The sequence below is a fragment of the Enhydra lutris genome, unplaced genomic scaffold (assembly GCF_002288905.1).
Source record: "Enhydra lutris kenyoni isolate GAN:26980312 unplaced genomic scaffold, ASM228890v2 scaffoldscaffold1, whole genome shotgun sequence".
NCBI classification, from domain to species: Eukaryota; Metazoa; Chordata; class Mammalia; order Carnivora; family Mustelidae; genus Enhydra; species Enhydra lutris.
Window position 1 is genome coordinate 78,128,574 of NW_019154085.1, and position 21,027 is coordinate 78,149,600.

At 36.7% G+C, this 21,027-nt stretch overlaps 1 protein-coding gene across 2 annotated transcripts in view; it reads right to left on the reverse strand.

Annotated features, from left to right (window-relative positions):
- The window catches only part of LOC111143001 (phosphodiesterase 1A), a 329,203-nt gene extending 325,665 nt beyond the window's left edge, over positions 1 to 3,538 (reverse strand). Inside the window, exon 1 of one of the 2 annotated variants that reach the window (XM_022496393.1) lies at positions 3,432 to 3,538. In XM_022496393.1, the coding sequence (XP_022352101.1) occupies positions 3,432 to 3,532 (101 nt within the window). In that variant the 5' untranslated portion in view covers positions 3,533 to 3,538. The remainder of the gene's footprint in view (positions 1 to 3,431) is intronic. The other variant, XM_022496411.1, reaches the window with a different exon arrangement.
- Between the last annotated feature and the right edge of the window lie 17,489 nt (positions 3,539 to 21,027).

Genomic DNA, 21,027 nt, shown 5'->3' on the forward strand with positions numbered 1-21,027 from the left:
TTTATTTATTTGTCAGAGAGAGAGAGAGGGAGAGAGAGCAAGCACAGGCAGACAGAATGGCAGGCAGAGGCAGAGGGAGAAGCAGGCTCCCTGCTGAGCAAGGAGCCCGATGTGGGACTCGATCCCAGGACGCTGGGATCATGACCCGAGCCGAAGGCAGCTGCCCAACCAACTGAGCCACCCAGGCGTCCCTATGATTCTTTTTAAATGTTGTTTGTGAAGGGTATGATGCCATAGTCATTTGCTAACATTTCCACCATAATGGATGATGAGTCATAGTGTAAAATCTAAGTTGTCATGTTGAGAGACAAATTAGTGGTAGAATATGGATTCAAGAAAGCTAAAGAAAAAAGCCATAATTGTAAAATAAAATTAATAGAATCAAGCATACAAATATACACCAGGAATCAGAAGAAGAAAGTGTTTCACCCTTGTTTCCACAAAGGAATAAGAGGTTTCTTGGCACATCACTGAATATGGGGTCTCAATTAAATATTACATGAAGAAGATTTAAAAGAAACTCAATGAAAAAAATCAATAAAATGGTAAAGAATAACTGATATTTTAATTTAGTTTACTGATGTTTTCACATTTGTCACAAAATTTAAAAACTATTTCTATGGACTCAGAAAAGTGATTTAAGATGTTATGTTATATGAGATTCTTTATATTTTCTGTAAATAAGTAGCTCATGTTTCCATATTTAAAGTATAGTTGAATAAGCTTTATTTTAACCTTTGTCTTTATTTTTATTTAACCTCAAAAATGTATGTATTACAAACCTACTTAAAAACAGAATGTCCTGTTGAGACAAATCAATGTATTTGTGAAGTGAGATATGGTTAAGAGTGAAAAAAATTACTTTCCAAATATATAAAGGTCTTCATTGGGTCTTCTTTAATAAACCAAGAATATTATTGCAAAACTGTTTGATAGCTTTTATGAGTAGCATAATTTTAATTGCCAACACTTAAAAAGTAAAATTCTAGGAGCAGAGATTTTGATAAGCTAAAAACTCTGTTTGAGTCAATATTACATTTTAAATAGGCAAGACAATTCCAGCAATGGTATAAGGAGACCCTCATCACTGCTGTGAATGCAGACTACACAAAAGACCATAATTAAAGATTTAGCTGTCATTAGTCATGCAGGTTTTAGATTTAGAGCTTCTTGTTGTGACGGTTCTAAACCTAGAATACTGGAAATGTCTTAAGTCAAAGTAAAAGTTAAACTATAGTACCAAAATGCAAATTCCTTCTTTCTATGATACAGAGGCAATCAGTCATTTCAATCAAGTTCAGTAATAATGATTATTTTTTATAAAACTAGTTTCAGTAATTTTTTTCCCTAAGTGGTCATTCAGTGTCTTTATGTGGATACACACCAAATTTCCTTAGTACATACATGTATATTTTATCCTACAACAACATTGTCGAAGGTCTACTGTTGAATGGCTGTCACTCTCTACTGAAACAAAATGAGATCGATCTTTGAGATCATTTGATAAAGTGAAAGTCAGATAATTTTGCTCTAAAATGTTAAGTAAACACAAAGTCACTTTTCAAATTTCTTAAAGACACAGGCACAAATTCACCATCATACATAAACATACATTTAAGTAACTACATATATTCGTACATTTAAGTAACTATAGGAAAATAAAACAAATACAAACAAAACAGACAAGCAAAAAAATCCTGTCCTGATAGAGGGAAGAAAATCTAAAATAGGTTATAATATGATCTATAATTTTTCCGGTACAGATGTTCATCTACTAATTAGGTTAGGACACAAATCATCTGATGACTGCCAATGTTTAATTTTCATCTATGTTAATTAACTTTGTAAGTTTTTATTTGCTCTTACAGGATTATTTGTTTCCCTAGAGAACAAACTCACCAAAAAAACTGTAATTTTAAATCTTCAATAGTTCTTATTTCTCTAATTTCTCTAATTCATTCAAATGATGTAAGATGGCTTCCCTTTTTAAATTATTCAGTTAAATGTTGTTTGCATTATTAGTGTGCTCTTATCTTAGGGTAGTGTAATGCCATGTATAACTTTAAGTGAAAGAAAACATCCAGAGAATGCTCTTTAAATAGCTAAACATCACTAAATGCATTCAAATGGAAGAAAGTAGGAGTTTTTCCTCTAAGCAAAGTTTGACATAATTTTTCTTTTAAAAAATCTTATATCAAAACAGCAACATCGAATTTATTCAGATGTTGCACTGTATATAATAGTATGTAAACAAAGCATAGAACTACAAATCCTAGAAAACCTATATTTTGCATATTAAAAGATTCCTTCAGCTATTATTACAGAAAAGCAAATATGTTTTCATTTGAGATCTGCAAATACGTTAAGCAATTGCAATAGCCTGTAAATATTCATTTTGCACATTTTTATTGAAATGTTAAAGTTGATTTTTCTTTTTTTAAGAGATTTTATTTATTTATTTGACAGAGACACAGTGAGAGAGGGAACACAAGCAGAGGGACTGGGAGAGGGAGAAGCAGGCTTCCCGCCAAGCAGGGAGCCCCATGTGGGGCTCCATCCCAGGATCCTGTGATCATGTCCTGAGCCTAAGGCAGATGCTTAACGACTGAGCTACCCAGGCACCCCAAAGTTGATTTTTAAATTATGGCATAACTAAAATAAAGCATGTAAACATAGGGTTTTGGAGAACTAAACAGAACTTAGTAGCATACACAACAAAAAACTTAAATGTTGTTTAAATAGCAAGGTGAGTAGCAATGCAAGTAGTTTAACTCAGGTACTTACATTTCATGTTTGACATAAGCACATCTCTTGACCATCTCAGTTTTATACCATGAGCTATTCTGTATTCTCAGAAGTGAATTGGTTAATTTAAATCTAAAACTCTCCAGTAAGTTTGGAATGCTACTAGTGTTTTTACCACATTTTTTCTTAAAGAAATATCAAGACAAAGACTAAGCACAATGCAGTATAAATATTTAGTATCACATTAATCCTGCTCTTGCTTTTTCAAAATATAATCACAGAGAAATAACTACCAGTGGTATTATTTCTATTTTTCTGAAGGAAATTTTTTTTTCTGCAGGTAACCTGGCAAGTAGCTTTCCTAGTTACATTTCTGCATATCTAAATCACATATCTAAAGAATACAAACAGAATGTATAAAAGAAGCCATGTGTTATAACAGTGAAATGAATTCTCAGGGAGTTACCTTAATTTATATTAAATATACAGGTGCAAGAAAGATTATCAGTCATCCTTCAAGCAAGTTATTAGCTGAGACTAACATTTTATTTTCTAAGAGAAAATCTTTCTAAAGGAAACACCAGTCCACAAATTCAGGTAGTAAGAACAATTAGTCATGTTAATAGTCAAATTCTGGGTGGGGTGTGGGAAATAAAAACACAGAACCAAGCAAAGAGCTTACTCACATTCCTTTCAGGCGTTGCCACATTTTTTCGGTGTGTTCTCCTATGACATACTTAAAAGTGGTGTTTTCCAATTCTTCAATTTCTGTAGCAGTTGACCCCATGATGATACTCCTAGGGCAGTATAGTTACAGTCAGTTTCAGCAGCTAGAACAAGCATTCCTCAGCCCACTACAGATCTCAAACAGTTATATAGTAGCATCTCTCATCTATCAAAATGTTACAGATTTACAAAGCTGAGGGCAGCCTCTGCCAGAATCGCTATTGACTTTGACAGGCATATCCACTGCTCTCATCACCCGCCCTCCCCCCACCCCCCAAGCAGACAGCAGTATAAACAGATCCTCTGACCTCACAGGAACAATCCGCACATGTGAGCCTGCTACTGTACTACTGACCGACTGAGCGCTCCAGCTCTCCCCAAAAGCAGCTCATCTGTTACCGTTCGGTGCACTGAAGCACATCAGAATTCCTACAGTTTACAAGATCTGTTATGCACAAGAGAAACGTGAATGACTTTAGCGCACCAGAAGAAGCTGAATTCGTCTCTACCAATGGAAGGAGGGCAGGATGTAATAAGAAAGCAGATGGTAGGAACCAGTGTCAGCAGCACCACCCTGAGAAAAAAGTGCCTATTTTAAATGCCAAGGTTTTTGTCTCTTAATTGATCTGGAACCAACAGTTAAAGATATTATCATGTTCTAACAATAAAGGCAACAAATATTAACGACAACAATGAGGAAATAACACATAGAGCCATACAGAAGACAGACCACAGAACTCCACAGGTTGTTACTGAAAGACTATGTACATCAATGATGCTGTAATCATGCTTATTCACCTTCTCCTAGCAACTCCACACAGTAGGTAACCGCCAATTTAACCAGAAGAAAACACAGCAGCTGCACACAGCCTGCTCCGTGAATCCTTTGGGGATTAAAAGATAAATAAAATGAAACTAATGTGGATGCTTGTGTGTGTGTGTGTGTGTGTGTGTGTGTTGAAGGAAAGGGAGTGTGTGAAGGTGGAGGGAAGAAGAAAGGGAGAGAGAGAGAGAAATTGATGCTGTGCTGCTTGTGCATTTTAGAAGAAAAATGAGAGAAAGTGAACATAAAAGGAATCAGAACTGAGTCATCTGCCAAGCTCCCAACACATGGTGAGCTTTCTTTGAAACAAGCACAGACCTTGAGTATGAGCTCCATAACAGCTATTGCTATCTGCAAGCTGCTAAGAAAAATACACTTAAAAGCAATATCTCTTCTTGCTTGTTTGGAAACCCACATGTAGTTTTGTTCCTCCCTGCAAGAAACCTTGCTTGTTACCTTGAAATTTAAAGTAGAGATATTCATAGGTAGTAGAGAAATGATAATATCTTGTATTTATTGAGTACTTACCATGTGTTAGACACTGTTGCCGGTCCGTAGAGTTTATACAGTTTAGCTTTTAAAAATTCTTACAGAGAGCCCATGCAGTAGGTAATATTCCCATTTGACAGTTGAAGAAACTGAGAAACATATTTTCCAGATTTAATGCCGGTCCTTCATTTTTGTTTGTTTATTTGTTTTAAAGATTTATGAGAGAGAGAGAGAATGTGTGGGGCATGGGGGGCAGAGGGAGAGGAAGAGAGAGAATCTCAAGCAGACTCCCCACTGATGGGGGAGCCTGATGCAGGGCTTGATTCCAAGACTATCAGATTAGCACCTGAACACAAATCAAGAGTCAGAGGCTCAACCTACTGACCCACCCAAGCACCCCTAAAGCCAGTCTTAAAAATGGGCACTATGATTTTACTGACAGTCTTCCAATATAAAGTTATTATGTGTGTCTAAACACAGAATGCATCAGCAGTCAAAATGATTTTATATATATATATATATCGATATATATATATATATCTATATATATATCTATATATATATATATAGATATATATATAGATATATATATATATACACACACACATATATATATATATATATATATATATATACATATATATATATATATATATATATATATATATATATATATATACATATATATATATGTAAAAAGCATCTTTGCAAAATTTTGTAGAAAGTGCCTTCTGATTTACAAATTAGAAGAGGTGAGCTTTTCTGCACTGTTGGGGCACAGTCCACACAGGTGTTTTCTGGGTTCCCATAATAACAGGAAACTTTCACAGTGTCAGAACCCTTGATGTCCTGCAAAGAAAGAAGCAGGATGCCCTCAAATTCCTTGTAGCAGGAACTCACTTGGTTGGCTCCAACCTGGACTTCCAACTGAAACCATCACCTAGAAAAGGAAAAGTGATGTCATTACCTCGTAAATCTCACGAGGACCTGGGAGAGGCTTCTGCTGGCAGCTCTTGCCATTGTTGCCACTGAAAAGCCTTCTGCACTCAGTATCATGCCCTCCGGGAACAGTGGTCAGCGATCAGTGCTGAAGTCTGCTGCTGCCACAGGAACCACTCCTATTGCTGGCCGCTTGGTCCTGGAACCTTCTCTAGGCAGAAGGAGGCAGGCTTCTGGGAGCCCAACTTCCCCGGTTACTGATCCCGGGGCGACCGCCAGCCTCTCACAGAGGCGTCTTACTTTAACTGGACCCTGGGTCTGCTCCACGTGGCCACTGCCACCTCCAGCAACAAGAGAGCCACTCAGTGGGTCCACCGCGGGGGAGGGGCGCCAGTTGGTGGCACCATCTCCCTCTGCTACAGCAGAATGTCAGCCCTGGGCTCTACTTCGCAGAGATCCTGAAGAGACTGAAAAGAAGAGCAGGCCGCTGCTGAAGAGGCTGTGAGCAAGGAGAAACTTTGGGTGAGCCGGCTGCTCCATCTCAGACTTGCCACTACTCAGCGGGAGCCGGCAGCCCGCGGCAGCCAGGCGGAAGTTACAGGTGCCCTCTGCGCTTGCTCAGAGGTTCCTGCCTGGAGCTTGAGCGCGAGGACCCCCACCCAAGGCTGCAGCACCCCCCTCTGGGGCGGCCACCCAGTGGGTAGGAACCCCCATCAAGAGGTTGCAGGCATTCCTGCACACTCAAGAACAGAAAATGGAAATAATGCCAATAAGGTTGGCAGAAAATAAGGTTTCTAAAAAGAAGAGGTTAAATCAACTGAAGCTTCAGTTTCCTTTCTTTGACAAGTTATTTTCCTGAACTGCATCCGATGTAATGTATTTAGCTACCAGACAGGTTTAGGTAATCACAACATCACCCCTATGAGCATTTACCAGAATAGTCAGAGATAAGTTAGTCATTGCTCTGAAAGCACTGATTTTACCTTCCCTGAGCCTTCATCTACAATTCTAGATAATTTACTTAATAAACACCGGATTTTTCTTTAATGAGATAATCGACATCTGAATTCTGTTCTCAAAGACGAAGCACAGTGAAAGATCTCTATAAAATGCAAGCACTCCACCATTACTACTTTATGAGCCAAACACCATAGTCCTTGAGGTTATATTCTTAGGTTTCAAGTCACAGATGATTTCCTAATTATGCCAAGATATTTCAAGCCGTCACACATAGGCTAGCTTACCAATAATATTGCAATGTAAAAAATGAGGACTATTCTTCTTAAGTGTGGGTGAATTTTGTCATGAAAACTTATTTGCCCTTTTTCTCACTATCTCACTTCTGTCATGTATTGATATTTAAGAACTCATAGTATACTAATTACACACTTATATCCCCAAATACTTAATTACTACATTAAATGTTTCATAAAATTAAATTGAACAATAAGCTATGCAGAACAGCTAGTTATTTAAATCCTTGAGCAATATAATATTCAGCCTCAGGCAGCATCAAAGTTATTTCTGTTAAAGTAGAGAATTCAAAGCATTTTTCTTTTCTGGTTTATAACTAACATCTACAAGTTGTATTAATAGAACTAAAATAAACAAATCACATTGGATAGAAAAGAATAGAATTCAAGGAATAACACTCAACTTTTTTTTCCTAATTAATCTGTTGAGAAGAATTTGAGATGTTGCATTCACAAAATTAAACTAAACTAAAAAAATTCTGACAAGAGACAGAGAAATAAGATAACAAGAAAGTATTCTAAGAAATTAAAATATGCTTGCCAAAACAAAACATTCTATATGAGCTCTGGGGAGAAGTTGAGAAAATAATCCTAAATATAGCATAAAAATTTATCTAATTTATCTCTTATTTCTCACATGTTCTATCTCTTTTGTTTTAATTCTATGTTCAGACAAATTATCTTTATGATAATAAGTAGTTCCTTCATTCTTATTACCTCATATATTTTATTGGCATGTTGACAAAAATGTATAGAATGATTTTTCAGTATCTGTTGATGCCAAGATAAAGTACAACATAGACTGGATCCAGACTACTTGAGTTTGAATCCCTGTTCTTTCATTTAAGGAATTATATGATCTTTTGCAAGTTACTATTATGTATCTGTTTCCTCGTGTATAAAGGAACATAATAATATCATCTTTCTCACACAGTTGACGTAAGAATTAAATGAGCTAATATACATAAAGACTTAAAACAGTATCAGGCACATAGTAACTGCTCTATTAAATTGTTAACATTTATCATTATTGATGCTACGGCATGACTTTTCTCCTTTAGATTGCACTGTAATCATTTATTTCAGTAGGTTTACTGATCATGAACTATTTTTCAAATAATTTGTTATAGAACATTATTGTTTTACACATTGCTAGTGTTCATTTTTTTTTTAGAAACTTTACATCCTTATTCATGACTGTAATGTTTGAAATATTTGTGGCACTAACTTTATTGTTTTTCATATTAAGGTTATACTAGCACCATGTAATTGACAGGCAAATAGTTTTAAACTTACGAGTCCACACCCGGCAAATAGCAAAGATAAATGAAAACATATCCAGAGGCACCAAATTCAGAAAGCATACCACTCAAATACTCTTCTAAAATAATTAAGTGAAAAATAAATAAATAAAAATAATTATTACATGAGTCAGTATACCTAAAAAACAAAAAAAGTAGTTAGTGACCAAAATCAGAGACATGTACATAACTAGCCATGGAGATTAAAAACAAAATCCTTGACTTACTTCTGTGAAGAAGGGTTAGGAAGAAATAAGTTCAAATTAGAGCAGGAAACCAAGGGGATTCCAAAAATGTGGCTTCAAGAAAAAAAAATGGATTAAATTTTAAAAGAATCTCAACAAACCGAAAGATTATTTTATGAGTTAAATGAGAGCACAGTATTTCTTAACTGATAAGAAAAAAAAAAAACAGAAAATACGTGAAGTTTTAACTGTATAGCAGACTAGTTATTCTTAAAATTTCTAGGCCAAAAAGCATTTCAAATATTAGAGAAATTATATTAAATACACTTTTGAATGCACAGATGGGCTTCTAAAAAGTGAAGGTTCCAAAATGAAGATGCAATAACAGAGATTCAAAATACATGAAAGCAAAAATAATACAACTCTAAGGAGAAGTAGACACACTCATAATTATAGTAATATAGTCAGATATTTTATACTCGTCACTTTAAAAATTGGTAAAACAAGTAGAGAGAACCCCAGTAAGTATATAAGGGATCTGAACAGCACTATCAGTAGACTTGAACTAATGGACATTTATAGTACACTCCATTCAACAACAGCAAAATATACATTACTTTAAAGTGCACACCTTGAATATTTACCACAAGAAATCACATCCTAGGTGAAAAAAATGAGTCTCAATACATTTAAAAGGGGTCAAATAATACAAAATATATTCTCTGACCCTAGCGGAATTAAATTAAAAATCAGTTACAGAAATATCTCTGGAAAATTCCCAATACTTGAAAACTAAATAATACACTTTTCAGTAATTCATGAGCCAAACAAGAAATTAGAAACTATTCTGAACTGAAAAAAGGATGAAATACAAACATATCAAAATCCATGAGATACAGCTGAAGCAGTAACTAGGGAGAAATTTATAGCACTATATAGCTATATTAGAAATGAAAAAAGATCTCATATCAAAGACCTTAGGATATACTCTAAGAATCTTTTTTTTTAAGATTTTATTTATTTATTTATTTAAGAATGTGAGAGAGAGAGAGAGAGAATGGGGGAAGGAGCAGAGGGAGAAGGACAAGCAGACTCAATCCCATGACCCAGAGATCATCCCCTACACTAAGAATCTCAAGAGGCTAGGCAAAATAGGTAAAAACAAATAAATATCAGAGCAGAAATCAATGAAATAAAACTCAAAAAAACAATAACCAATAAAATAAAAAATTAGCTCTTTGAAAAGATCAATAAAATTGGTATGCCTTATTTTATTAATAAATAAAAAAAGATGTCAAGAACTGTGAAGTTTCTGAGATTTTAACCATTCATACAAGCTATCAGATCAGCCTACCAGCCTAACCTTGGGTCAGGAACAAAAAAAAAACATTGTATGTATTCTTCACACCAAAAGCAGTAGCCACAGTATTGGCATTTTGGTACAGGTTCTCTGAGCTCTGATTCCCACAAGGTGACATGAAGACAGCCAGCTGATACCTGCACACACAGTGTCTTGCATTGTCAGAGAAGAACTTTGAACTTAGAGAGTTTGGATCTCTTACAATGGGCAGTAAGCCTGTCATACCGTTTCTCTGGGAGGAAACATTATCATATTTTTTAAACTGGACAGTGAACTTACCTGTCATTTACTCCAGAGAGAGTACTAAAATTTCCAAAAGAATATTTAGAAATTATTTGTGATGCATATAACACAACCAACAAAAGTTTCATACCGAAAATACATAATTTCTGAAAATCCATAAAGATAAACACAAGCAAATTAGTATAAAAATATATAAACATAGCAGCAAGAAAATCACTGAAGCAGAAACATAAATGGACAGAAAGTATAATAAAAGGTGTTAGAAATGACCATATTCACTGAAATAGAGGTGGCTGCTTAGATATAACTTTGCATACTCAATAATTTGGGGGGAAAATATTTGGAAATACCAGACACTGGAAAGGATGTGGAGCAGTAGGAACTTCATTTTCTGTTGGCGTTAAGTATTGGCAAAATCATTTTGGAAAGCAATTTGCTAATATCTAGAAAAGATGAAGAGGTATGTATTCTAAAATACTTTCCTACCTGTATAAAGGAGACATTTTAGCCCATTCAGGGTTACTACTGAATATTGTTTGTTACTAGAACAAAATAGCAGAGATTGGGTAGCTTATAAACAACAGAAATTAATTTCACTATTCTGGAAACTGGGAAGCCCAAGATCAAGGTGCTTGAACATTCAGTGTCTGCTGAGAACGGCTTCCTGGTTTGTTGACAACCATCTACTTAGCTGTGTCCTCTGTGGCAGAAAGGGCGTGGGAACTCTATGGAGCCTCTTTTATAAAAGCATTAATCCCATTCAGGTGGGCTCAACCATCATGACCGAAATACACCCTTAAATCTACACTTCCTAATACCATTACATGGGGGATTAGGTTTCAACAAACGAAGTTTTGGGGACTCAAACATCAATCCATTGCAGGAGATATACACAAGAATGTTTATAGTACCAGAAAAAATATTTTTTTAACCAGTTAAATTCCCATTAACTGAAAAAATATATAAATGTTGGCATAGTCACAAAATGGAATATAATATGGTTATGAAAATGTAATCTTGGAGTAAAAAACTATATACACAGGGATAAATCTCATGAAAATAATGTTGAGAACAAAAACCAAATCCAGTAAGAATTTAGATAGTATATATATTTTTTGTTAATTAGGAAAAACCATATGTAGTTAGTAAATGTTTAAAGAAATGCATAGAAATAATAAACACTAAACTCTAGATAATGGTAATCTCTAGAGAGAGGAGGATGCTTTGAAGTGAAATCCATAAGCTTCTTCAGCTGTTTTGTTTCTTTTTCTTCTTTTTAAAGATTTTTTATTTATTTGAGACAGAGAGCTCATGTGGGGGCAGGGAGGGGCAGAGGAAGAGGGAAAAGCAAACTCTCCACTGAGCAGGGGGCCCAATTCGGGGGCCCAATCCCAGAACCCTCAGATCATGACCTGAGCTGAAGGCAGATGCTTAACTGACCTGACCTGAGCTGAAGGCAGATGCTTAACTGACTGAGCCACCCAGGGACCCTAAAAGTGTTTTATTTCTTTAAAAGGGTGTAAATAAAAAGGTAATACCTTTATACCTTTTAATATTTATGAAATATTTAATTTAAAATTGTTTTAAATCTCTAGAGGGGAAAAATACGAACATAAAAGCCATGGTTAGATTGTAAACCAAACTAAAATATGGAATGGTTTAAAGTAATGGATGACATGTAAGAAAAATAAACTCCAGATGTTCCTGATCACTGGAACATTTTTCTTTGAGTAGACTGGTTAGGAAAATATAGAATTAAATTTCCTAGGTATTCCAATAGAAATAAAAAAAACACAAGTCCACACAAAGATCTGCACACAAATGTCCATAGCAGAATTATTTATAATAGCCAAGAAGTAGAAACAATTCAAATGCCTATCAACCAATGAATGACTAACAAGATGTAAATCAAAACAATGGAACCCTATCAAGGAATGAAATACTGACAAATGCTACAACATATATGAATCTTAAAACTGTTTTTCTAAGTGGAAGAAACCAGAAGAGGCAAATTTGTAGAGTCAGAAAGTAGATTAGTGGCTACCCCGGGGCTGGGGGCAGGTAGGAAAGGGAATTAACTGTAAATGGACATGAGGTATTTTATTGGAGTGATGAAATGTTCTACAGCTGGGTTATGGTGAAGATTGTACCACTTGTTAAATTAGCTAAAAATCTTGGAATTGTATACTTAAAAGGGATGAATTGTGTGGTGTATAAATTACACCTCAATAAAGGTGTTTAAAAAGCAAAGAAAAAAATAATTGGATTTCTTTCTCAAGCAGGTCCCCAAATATGCAGTATGCTCTATGTCAATAGTATTTACATAATTATATTATCAAGTGCTGTGTATCAGTTTTCAGTTTTTAGAATTCAACCACTAGACAAAATATTAGTTATTTTATTATAGTTACAGAAAAAAATACAAATGTTCTGAACTTTAATAAAAATGATTGTATAGCTGCCACTTATTGGGAGAAAAACAGGAGGATGAGAGGTAGAAAGAAGTTTATAAACACTGATATTCTCCATTTATATTGTAGGTAATTCAGTGATACTGTTTGAAGTTGATCAAGATATAAAAGTTTAAGTATAAATTTCTTACAAGAGTGTAATTTGTTACAATTGTTACCAAAAGAATCCCAAAATAATAATTTAACTTAACAAAATTAGGAACAGGGAACAATTTCCTCATCTTTCAGAGTGTGGAGACATTGATCAAGTTATGTTTGATGTAGATAAATTAAGATATTGAGGTTTGAGCAGATATGGAATTGATCACCAGAGGAAATAAAAATGAAAATAATTGGAAATGGTTACTAGTAAAGAGTAGGACTTCCAGTAGTTGTAGGAAATTTAGCAAGAGATTTGATATTAATGTGTACCTTTCTCTCCTGTTTGGTTTTTTTTTTTTACTGTTTATATATTACATAATAAAAACTAAGGGAGATATTTAAATACGTCTTTAATATCTTCTTACTAGCCACAAACTCCACACAGGCTTAAAAATTAACTTAACTCTTTCAAACCAGCTTTGCCTCCAAATTTCCATGTTTCTGTAAACTGGCACTTTTATTTTTATTTTGCTTTGTGTCTTTTCCTTTATTATTTCAAATTTTTTTACAATAATTGTACTTTTAAAATTCAAGATATTTTTTAAGTTCTTGGCTCCTACTTATCCTTCATGTTCCACTCTGATTCTCCAAGTACTTTCAGTTCTGCTCCTAATAATAACTCAGGATCAACCCCTTCTTGTCCTTGTATCTACCACAGCCTGATCTGAGTTACCTTTCCCCACCAGCTGTTAGCACCCTCCTAGGGGATTCATCTTAACTGCTGCTGTGATCACACAGTGCCCTGCCCATGAACTTTCTCAGGTTGTCCACTGCTTGCCAAGTAGACATAAAACTCCTTCTTTTCAGGCTTTTTAAAAAAATTTTTTAAATGGGGTGCCTGGGTGGCTCAGTTGTTAAGCGTCTGCCTTTGGCTCAGGTCATGATCCCAGGGTCCTGGGATGGAGCCCCACATTGGGCTCTCTCTGCTCAATGGGGAGCCTGCTTCTCCCTCTCCCTCTCACCCTGCTTGTGATCCCTCTCCATCTCTCTGTCAAATCAATAAAATCTTGAAAAAAAATTAAGAAAAATTTTAAATGATTTAAAAATAAATACTTTTATTTATATAGTTGAGATGATCTGCATATACATTTTATCGTTTTGGTTCCTTAATATAATCTGAGGAGCAGCATTTGGCACATTTCCTGAATACTAAAATACATATAGTTATCATAAAGAATTTGAAATACTGAAAAATGCACAGTAAAAAGTGGAAATTACCCATAACCCCTGAGAGAAAACAACCACTAAAAATTAGATTATCATATAAAGGTTTACAAAACTGCATACTCTTTTATCCTTTTAAAATTTTACATGAACATTTTCCCATTCCCTTAACTTTTTTTCAGAATTGTTCATCGAACTACTCATAGTATACTATTATTTGATTTCACCATCATTTATCCATCTGTAATTTTTTCCAATTTTCCTTTATGATGAATAATCCTCTGATAAATATATTTTTGCACAATAATGATTGTCTGCATCTCCAGTTCTTATGAATAAATTTGTATAGAACTATTGTGTCAAGGATTATAAATCTAGTATAATTTCCTTAACATTTACTCCAATTTATGCCCTTTCTGCAATACATAAATGTTCCAATCTCAGGGGACACTAACTAACAATGTATATTATATGTTTCTCTTTAAAATTATTTACCAAAATAATTTTACCAAATTACCAAATTTACCAAAATGATAAACAAAAAAAAGTGAATTTAAGTTTGTTGTTGAGATTTCTTGTATTAATTTTTGGGGGGGTCTTTATAACACTTAATAAATAACTTGCTCCACCTTTTGTTCATTTTTTCTCTAAAAGCGTTTACAATTTTTATTATTGATTTGTAAATGTTCTTTAGATATATACTAATCTTTGTCCTATCATAAATGATACAAATGTTTAATTACCATTTTTGGTGTCATTTAGGCCTAACTATTTTTTTAAGATTAAAGAAAAATTTTTTTAAGTACTCCCTACACCCATCATGAGACTCAAACTCACAGCCCCAAGATCAAGAGGTGGATGCTCCACCAACTGAGCCACCCAGGCAGCCCCAGACCTCATCTTCCATGTAGTCAGATCAGTCCATCTCTTCATGGTTCTGCTATTGCTCTTTTGCCTTTGAAGTTTTTTCCCTATGTCAAGACATATCCAATACTTACTGACTTTGATTTTATTCTAACTGATAGTTTCATTTTGTTTATTTAGTGCTCTAACTTCATGGAATTTACTTATTTATGTGAAAAGTACACATTCAGCTATTCTTTCCAAAGATTTCACCCACAACTTAGAACCATTTATTGAAATTTTCTTCTGCCCTCATTGATTTGTATTGTGGCTTTTATCAAACAATATATTTTTATATATACTAGTGTTTGTCCCTGAACCATCTGTGCCATCTTATTGCTCCATCTGTCTATTATGTAAGTCCCACAGTTTTACTAATAATATTTTGATGCATTTTAAATTACATTTAATAGATATTATTTTCCAGTGCTTTTTTCAGGCATCTGTTGTCTGTCAATCTCACATCAATATTTCAATCATTGCAACCATTTTATAGATAAGGAAATTGAATTCAAAGAGTTTTTTCAGCTAGTACATGACAGCATCAGGATTTAAACCTAAATTTGTGTAATTCCAAAGCCTCTACTCTTAAACAATTATTCTCCCCCTCTCCCTTCTCCATCCCTCCTCCTCATTGACTAAAGGAAAACTATTCAGTCTTCTTTTTAAAAGCAATCCAGTTTAAAAACAAGTTGAAGAGTGAAGAAAGAACATGAGATCTTTGGATAGACAAGGGAGACAGACATTGGTCAGAATTTCCATGTCAGATCTCTTCCATCTGGGAAATAAGATCCCGGATTCTGATGAGTTCATCATTTACTTCAGTCTTCTGCTCAGTGGTCTTCTCCAGCAACTGGATGTACGTCTGCTCCTTCCTCAAGCTCCCTGTGGATGGCCATAGCCTCTGGCTGGGCCTTGCCCCTGACCTAGGTGATCTCCTCATTTGGCGGCTTGAGTTTGTCTTCCGCGTGAGCCTTCAGCGCTTGGTATCTCCGGCCTTGCTTTTCAATTCTTACTTGTGTTATCCTCAACATACTTCAGCCGTTCTTCATTGATGTGGTAGCCTTCAATGATTTTCTGTTTCTCAAACCACTTGAAGAGGTCAGAGAAACATTTTTCCATGTAGTTAAGGTCTGCAACAAGTTGGCCTTTTTCTTTCAGAACCTTCTAGATTTAGGCTTCGGCAAGTTCTGTTTCTGAGCCTCCACCATGCCCTGGTACACCATCCCCTCAAACCCATCCTTGTGCTTTGCGTAGAGCTTCTCACCGCTGTCCTTCACCAACAGCGTCTCCTTTGGTATCCTTCCGCTGCCGTGTCCAGGTCCTTCTGGTTGCGCTGCAGCACGTCATGATGGGCACCACAGGCACCACAGACCTCCTGGCTTGAGGACACAGGGAGTGACCCGGCACTGGAACACCCGGAGCTCCAAAGGAATCAAGTTTTTGGCCGCGGGTGGGCTCCCTAAGGAAGTGATGTCTGTGTTCCGCGTTGTGTGCACTGCCGGTGTCAGCCGCTGGGGGCACTGGTCTCTGGGGCCTGTTTCTTAGCCCCAGGTAGAATTTAAGGTGTAAGGACAAATTCCCCAAGGCTGTCTCCGTAAATTCCAAACTCCGTAAAGTTCCAAACTGCTTCAGATAATCAACCTCTGCTCTGGTGCTTACGCAGTAGCAGGGTCTGTGCTCTTCACTGGGGTCCAAGGTCGACTCTGGTCCCCGCCGCGGAGTCGAAGGCACTGGGTCAGCGGGCGAGGCCATGGACTCTCGGTTGGACTCTGGTGGGAACCCATGCGGCAGAAGAGATGGCGGTGCCATCCCCAGCCAGCGCCAGCACCACAGTCTGCACCACAGGTGTGTCAGTCAGAGTCCGAAAGCAGGCGCGGCCTCCGCCGCAGCGGGCCTGCCAGTTCCAGGGCCGTTCTGGGGGCCAAACCTCTCCACCACGTACAAATGGGTGAAACTTTGGGTCTCCCAGGTTGTAAGACCTCTGGGGAGAGGAAACAGGACCCTTGTGCACCTCCTCGGGGGCATTTTCCTGCCTCGCCTCTGGTCTCTGCAAGGAAGTTTGGAGGCCAGGTCTCTCTCCCAGCTTCCTTAGTAGGGGTAGCCTTTTGAGGTTGGCATCGTCAGAGAAATTAAATTCTACCCCTATTTGGCCATTGGCCTCAACTTCTGAGGACTTGGGGACGAGGCCTTTGCAACCTTCAAGGGATGGCTGTCCCGGGCAGTGTTCCCAGAACCATAAAAGGGCGACTGGGGAAGGGAGCAGGTGACGCCCAGGTGCACAGGGCAGGCCAAGGCCAGCCAGAAGTCTGGGAGGGACCCTTTCCTAACTGTGGCCTCTGAGGCTACTCCCTGTCTTGGGACACCATCCCTGAAGTGTCTTCCAGGATTTCAGAGGTGAATGTAACGTCTTTATTTAAGGAATATCTAAGGAATACCAACCAGACACTCATCCCGGAAATGCCCTTTGGTTATCAAATCTTCCCAGGGTCTCAAGAGAGCTTGAGGAACCCAGGCCAACCAAGGAAGCCAAGCCAGTCTCACTGGAACACCTCTCTTCAAGGGCTGATTTCAGATCCCCTGGAGAGGGGGTTGGCATCAGTCACTGCTTGTTTCTGGACAATTCCATGGGTCGTTTGGTGTCCAGTACCTTGGTGAGCTGTTGATTGTCTTCCTGGATCCAGATCTGGGAAGAGTTTTCTAAGCCAAGGGTGTTACCCAGAGCAAAATAGCCTCAAGTTTGCTGTTCTTGCTAGGACTTAAAATCCTGTCCTTCCACGGATTCCCACAGAAGTGACGGAAAAATCTGCCTTCACAGCTTTGGCTCTGTCCTTGGGTGACACACTTTTCTTTCTGTGACAGATGAAGAACAGATGATCCTCTGGTGAGTTCTAGTGGTGAAAACAGAAGTCACGGTTTTCTGTACTTTTGTCACCAGTGACAACTTTGTTACTTAAAATTTGCAGACCCATTCTGTGGGCGTGCCTAGATGTTGCAGCAGCTGGTTTGGGCCATGCTCCTTAAATTCTTTACTGCATTGTTGTTCAATTTAGTCCCTCCTTCATATCTTGTCACCAGTCCTATGTATTTTGTATTTTTTGGTATTATGCTTCCATATTTTACCATCAAGTCTTCTAATCATAGCTGTTTATAGGAAAACTACTGGTATTTTTATAATATGTTTTATCTAGATGACTTGTTAAATTTTATATTCTACTTTTTTAGTTATCTTGGAGTTGTAATTAGGTATTCCTGTTAGCTATAAAAAATTGTTTTTTTGCCTTCTCTTTTGCAGCATCATTTTAAAGGCTTGTATATCAGCTGGTGATATGTAATTAATTTCTCAACAGTTCTTTGTGAGCATTTAGGTTGTTTTCAATTCACATGAAAAATCACCCATTTTGTCTGTTGGTGCAATGATCCCTCCTTCAGGCCTATTATTAAGAGGACAACTTTAAGGCTCATTCCCATGTTTGTGTCACAAACCATGACACTTAGTGTTATGGAGAATGAATTTCAAATGAATATTTCTTGGCTTCAGTAAATATCCAAGCAGTAGTTTCCTTCTGTGTGTCCAAAATCCCTCTTTAAAAAAGCAGAAATTTGGGCCCATTGAAAATGGTGAAGCAAGCTGTCAAAAACAAGCAGCGATGTTCCCTCTACCATATAGCTCATTTTCATTAATATTATTAAGAGCTAAATGACTGCATTTGTGTAGCTGTGACTAGAAGATTGATATGTTATCTGCAAAGTCATAATCTGTACATGAGAACAGATTACAACCTACACTTGCTACTCCTCATCAGGTACAATTTGTACCACTGAGAACTTAGTAAATATAAATATCATAAAAAGAGTCATAGTTTTCCCAAAATATTATAACAGAAGCATTTTTTCTTTTTCTATTTAGACACACATTGTGAAAAATAACTCACTTATAAGATAATTTTAGTCTGTTCTATTACCCTATTATATTTCTGGGACCATTTATAGAATATTATAAAATTTTCTTCGATCTCTAAAACGCTGGCTTTCATTATACTTCCATTGCTTTATATATCATTGGTTCAGGAAATGTTTATTCCTTTAAGAACAGAAAATGTTGAGTGCTTACTCTATGCTAATCTTTGATTTGGATAGTAGAGAAGATTGACCAGCAGCAAAGAAGACAAATAAGCATCCTACCTTTATAGGGCTTATATTCTAGTGAGGGAGATAGGCAATAATCAGAGTAGAAACTGCTCTGGAGAAAGAATCAAGCAATGTGAAAAATGTTATTTTCCTAACATTGGAGAATATTTATATTATTGATATATGTACCATCCTACATGTTCTTATAATGTTATATCAGGAGTTCTCCTTCACGAGGCAATACTTATATCTCCCCTTCTCCCTTGAAGCTGGGTAAACTTTTGCAACTGCCTCAACCCCAGTAGAATGAAGCAGAAGTAACATTACCTGACTTTCCAAGGCTAGATCATAAATAGTGAGATGGTTTCTGCCTGACTCTGTCTCTCTTAAGACATTTGCCTTTGCATCCTTGAGCCACATGTAAGAATTCTTACTACCAGGAAGAGGTCATGCTGGAGAGACCCTATAGAGAAAGAAAAAGGTGATTGAGGAGTCCTAGCTTTTCTAGTCCCCAGGTGTTTGAGTCTTTGCAGACCAGGTGCCAGATATGTGAGTGAAGGCTAAGAGATGACCCCTGTCACAGCCCACTGTCTGACTGCAACTTCATAAAAGACCCCAAGCCAGAAATGCCCAGCTGAACCACTCTCAAATTCCTGACCCACAGAAATGATGAGACATAATAAATGTCTTTTGTTTTAGGAAATATGTTTTGATATAATTTTTAATGTAGCCATAACAACTAGAAGAACACAGGTTAAAGGAAAAGAAAAGGATAGGAGGAGATCAGATTTAACATTGATATTCCGAGAAGGCTTCTCTAAAATTGTAACATTTGCACAGAGAATGAAAATAAAATGAATTTTTAAAAATGGAGAAGCAATGCACGTATCTATAGAAAGAGAATTCCAAGCACTGGAAACAGCAAATAAAAGCATCCGGAGGTTGGAGACTCTTAGCATACTGGCCAATGACCAAGGAGGTGTGTTACTGGTGGGAAGTAAACCAGAGGATTACTATAGATTATTATAGATGGCAGGATTCATATCTGTGTAGATACTCGGAAACCCCTGACAAGTTTGGGTATTTTATTCTGTGTGTAACGAGAAGCTCTTGGAGGATTTTGAACAAGAATAATGGGCTCTGATTTATATATTAAAAGTACCCTCTGGAATACTTTTCCCCTGACATTCTCTGTCACTGATTTTGCTCCAGCCACAATGTGCTTTTATCTATTCCTTAAACATACAAAGTTCTTTCCTGACTTAGGACCTTTGAGATTCCTATTCCCTCCTCCAGCACCTTCTTTTCATATCTTCAATGTGTGCTGCTGCCAGGATCCTTGGTCTGTCCATCCAACCCAAAACACCAGTCTAATTAAAGTGACACTTCTAATCATATCATCCTGTACTTATCTGTATATGGTAGGTTGCTCCTTCCCAAATGTAAACCCCATGAAAACAGGGACCATGTCTCTCCTGCTTACTGATATGTCCACAGCACCTAGAATAGAGCTTGGAATAAAATAAGTGGTCCACCAAATTTGTTAAATAAATGCGTGAATAACAACATCTCCTATAGATATTGTGAAGAATAAGAGATACAATGTGTGAAAAGATAACTGGCATTCAGTTTGTTTTTCATGAATTGTTAATTTGGAAAATTCTAGATTTTTTTCCTTTCCCAGTATTTTTCACCTTTTTAACTAAACTCCATCACTATTCTCACTTGGTTCATGCAATATAATGAAAATATCTTCAGAAATTTTGCTCCTTTGAGACGTTTTGCTTTTATTTTTTAGCTTTTTAAAAAGATTTATTTATTTATTTTAGAGAGAGAGAGCACATGAGCCATTGGGGGGGAGGGGGAGGGAGGGAGAATCTCAAGCAGACTCCCCACTGAGTGCAGAGCCTGACCCATGCCAGATCACATAACCTTGAGATCATGATCTGAGCTTAAATCAAGTTGGACATTCAATGAGCTGAATCACCCAGACACCCCAAAGTGTTTTGCTTTTAATTCAAAATTACTCTAATAATGATCCAAATAAGAGATAAATTTCAAAAAGTGTGAATAGGAATTTTATAATCTAAATATCCTCCAAGAGTGTTTTAGGTCTAATAGTCCTCTGCTCTGCTCTACAAAGTTTGTTAAAG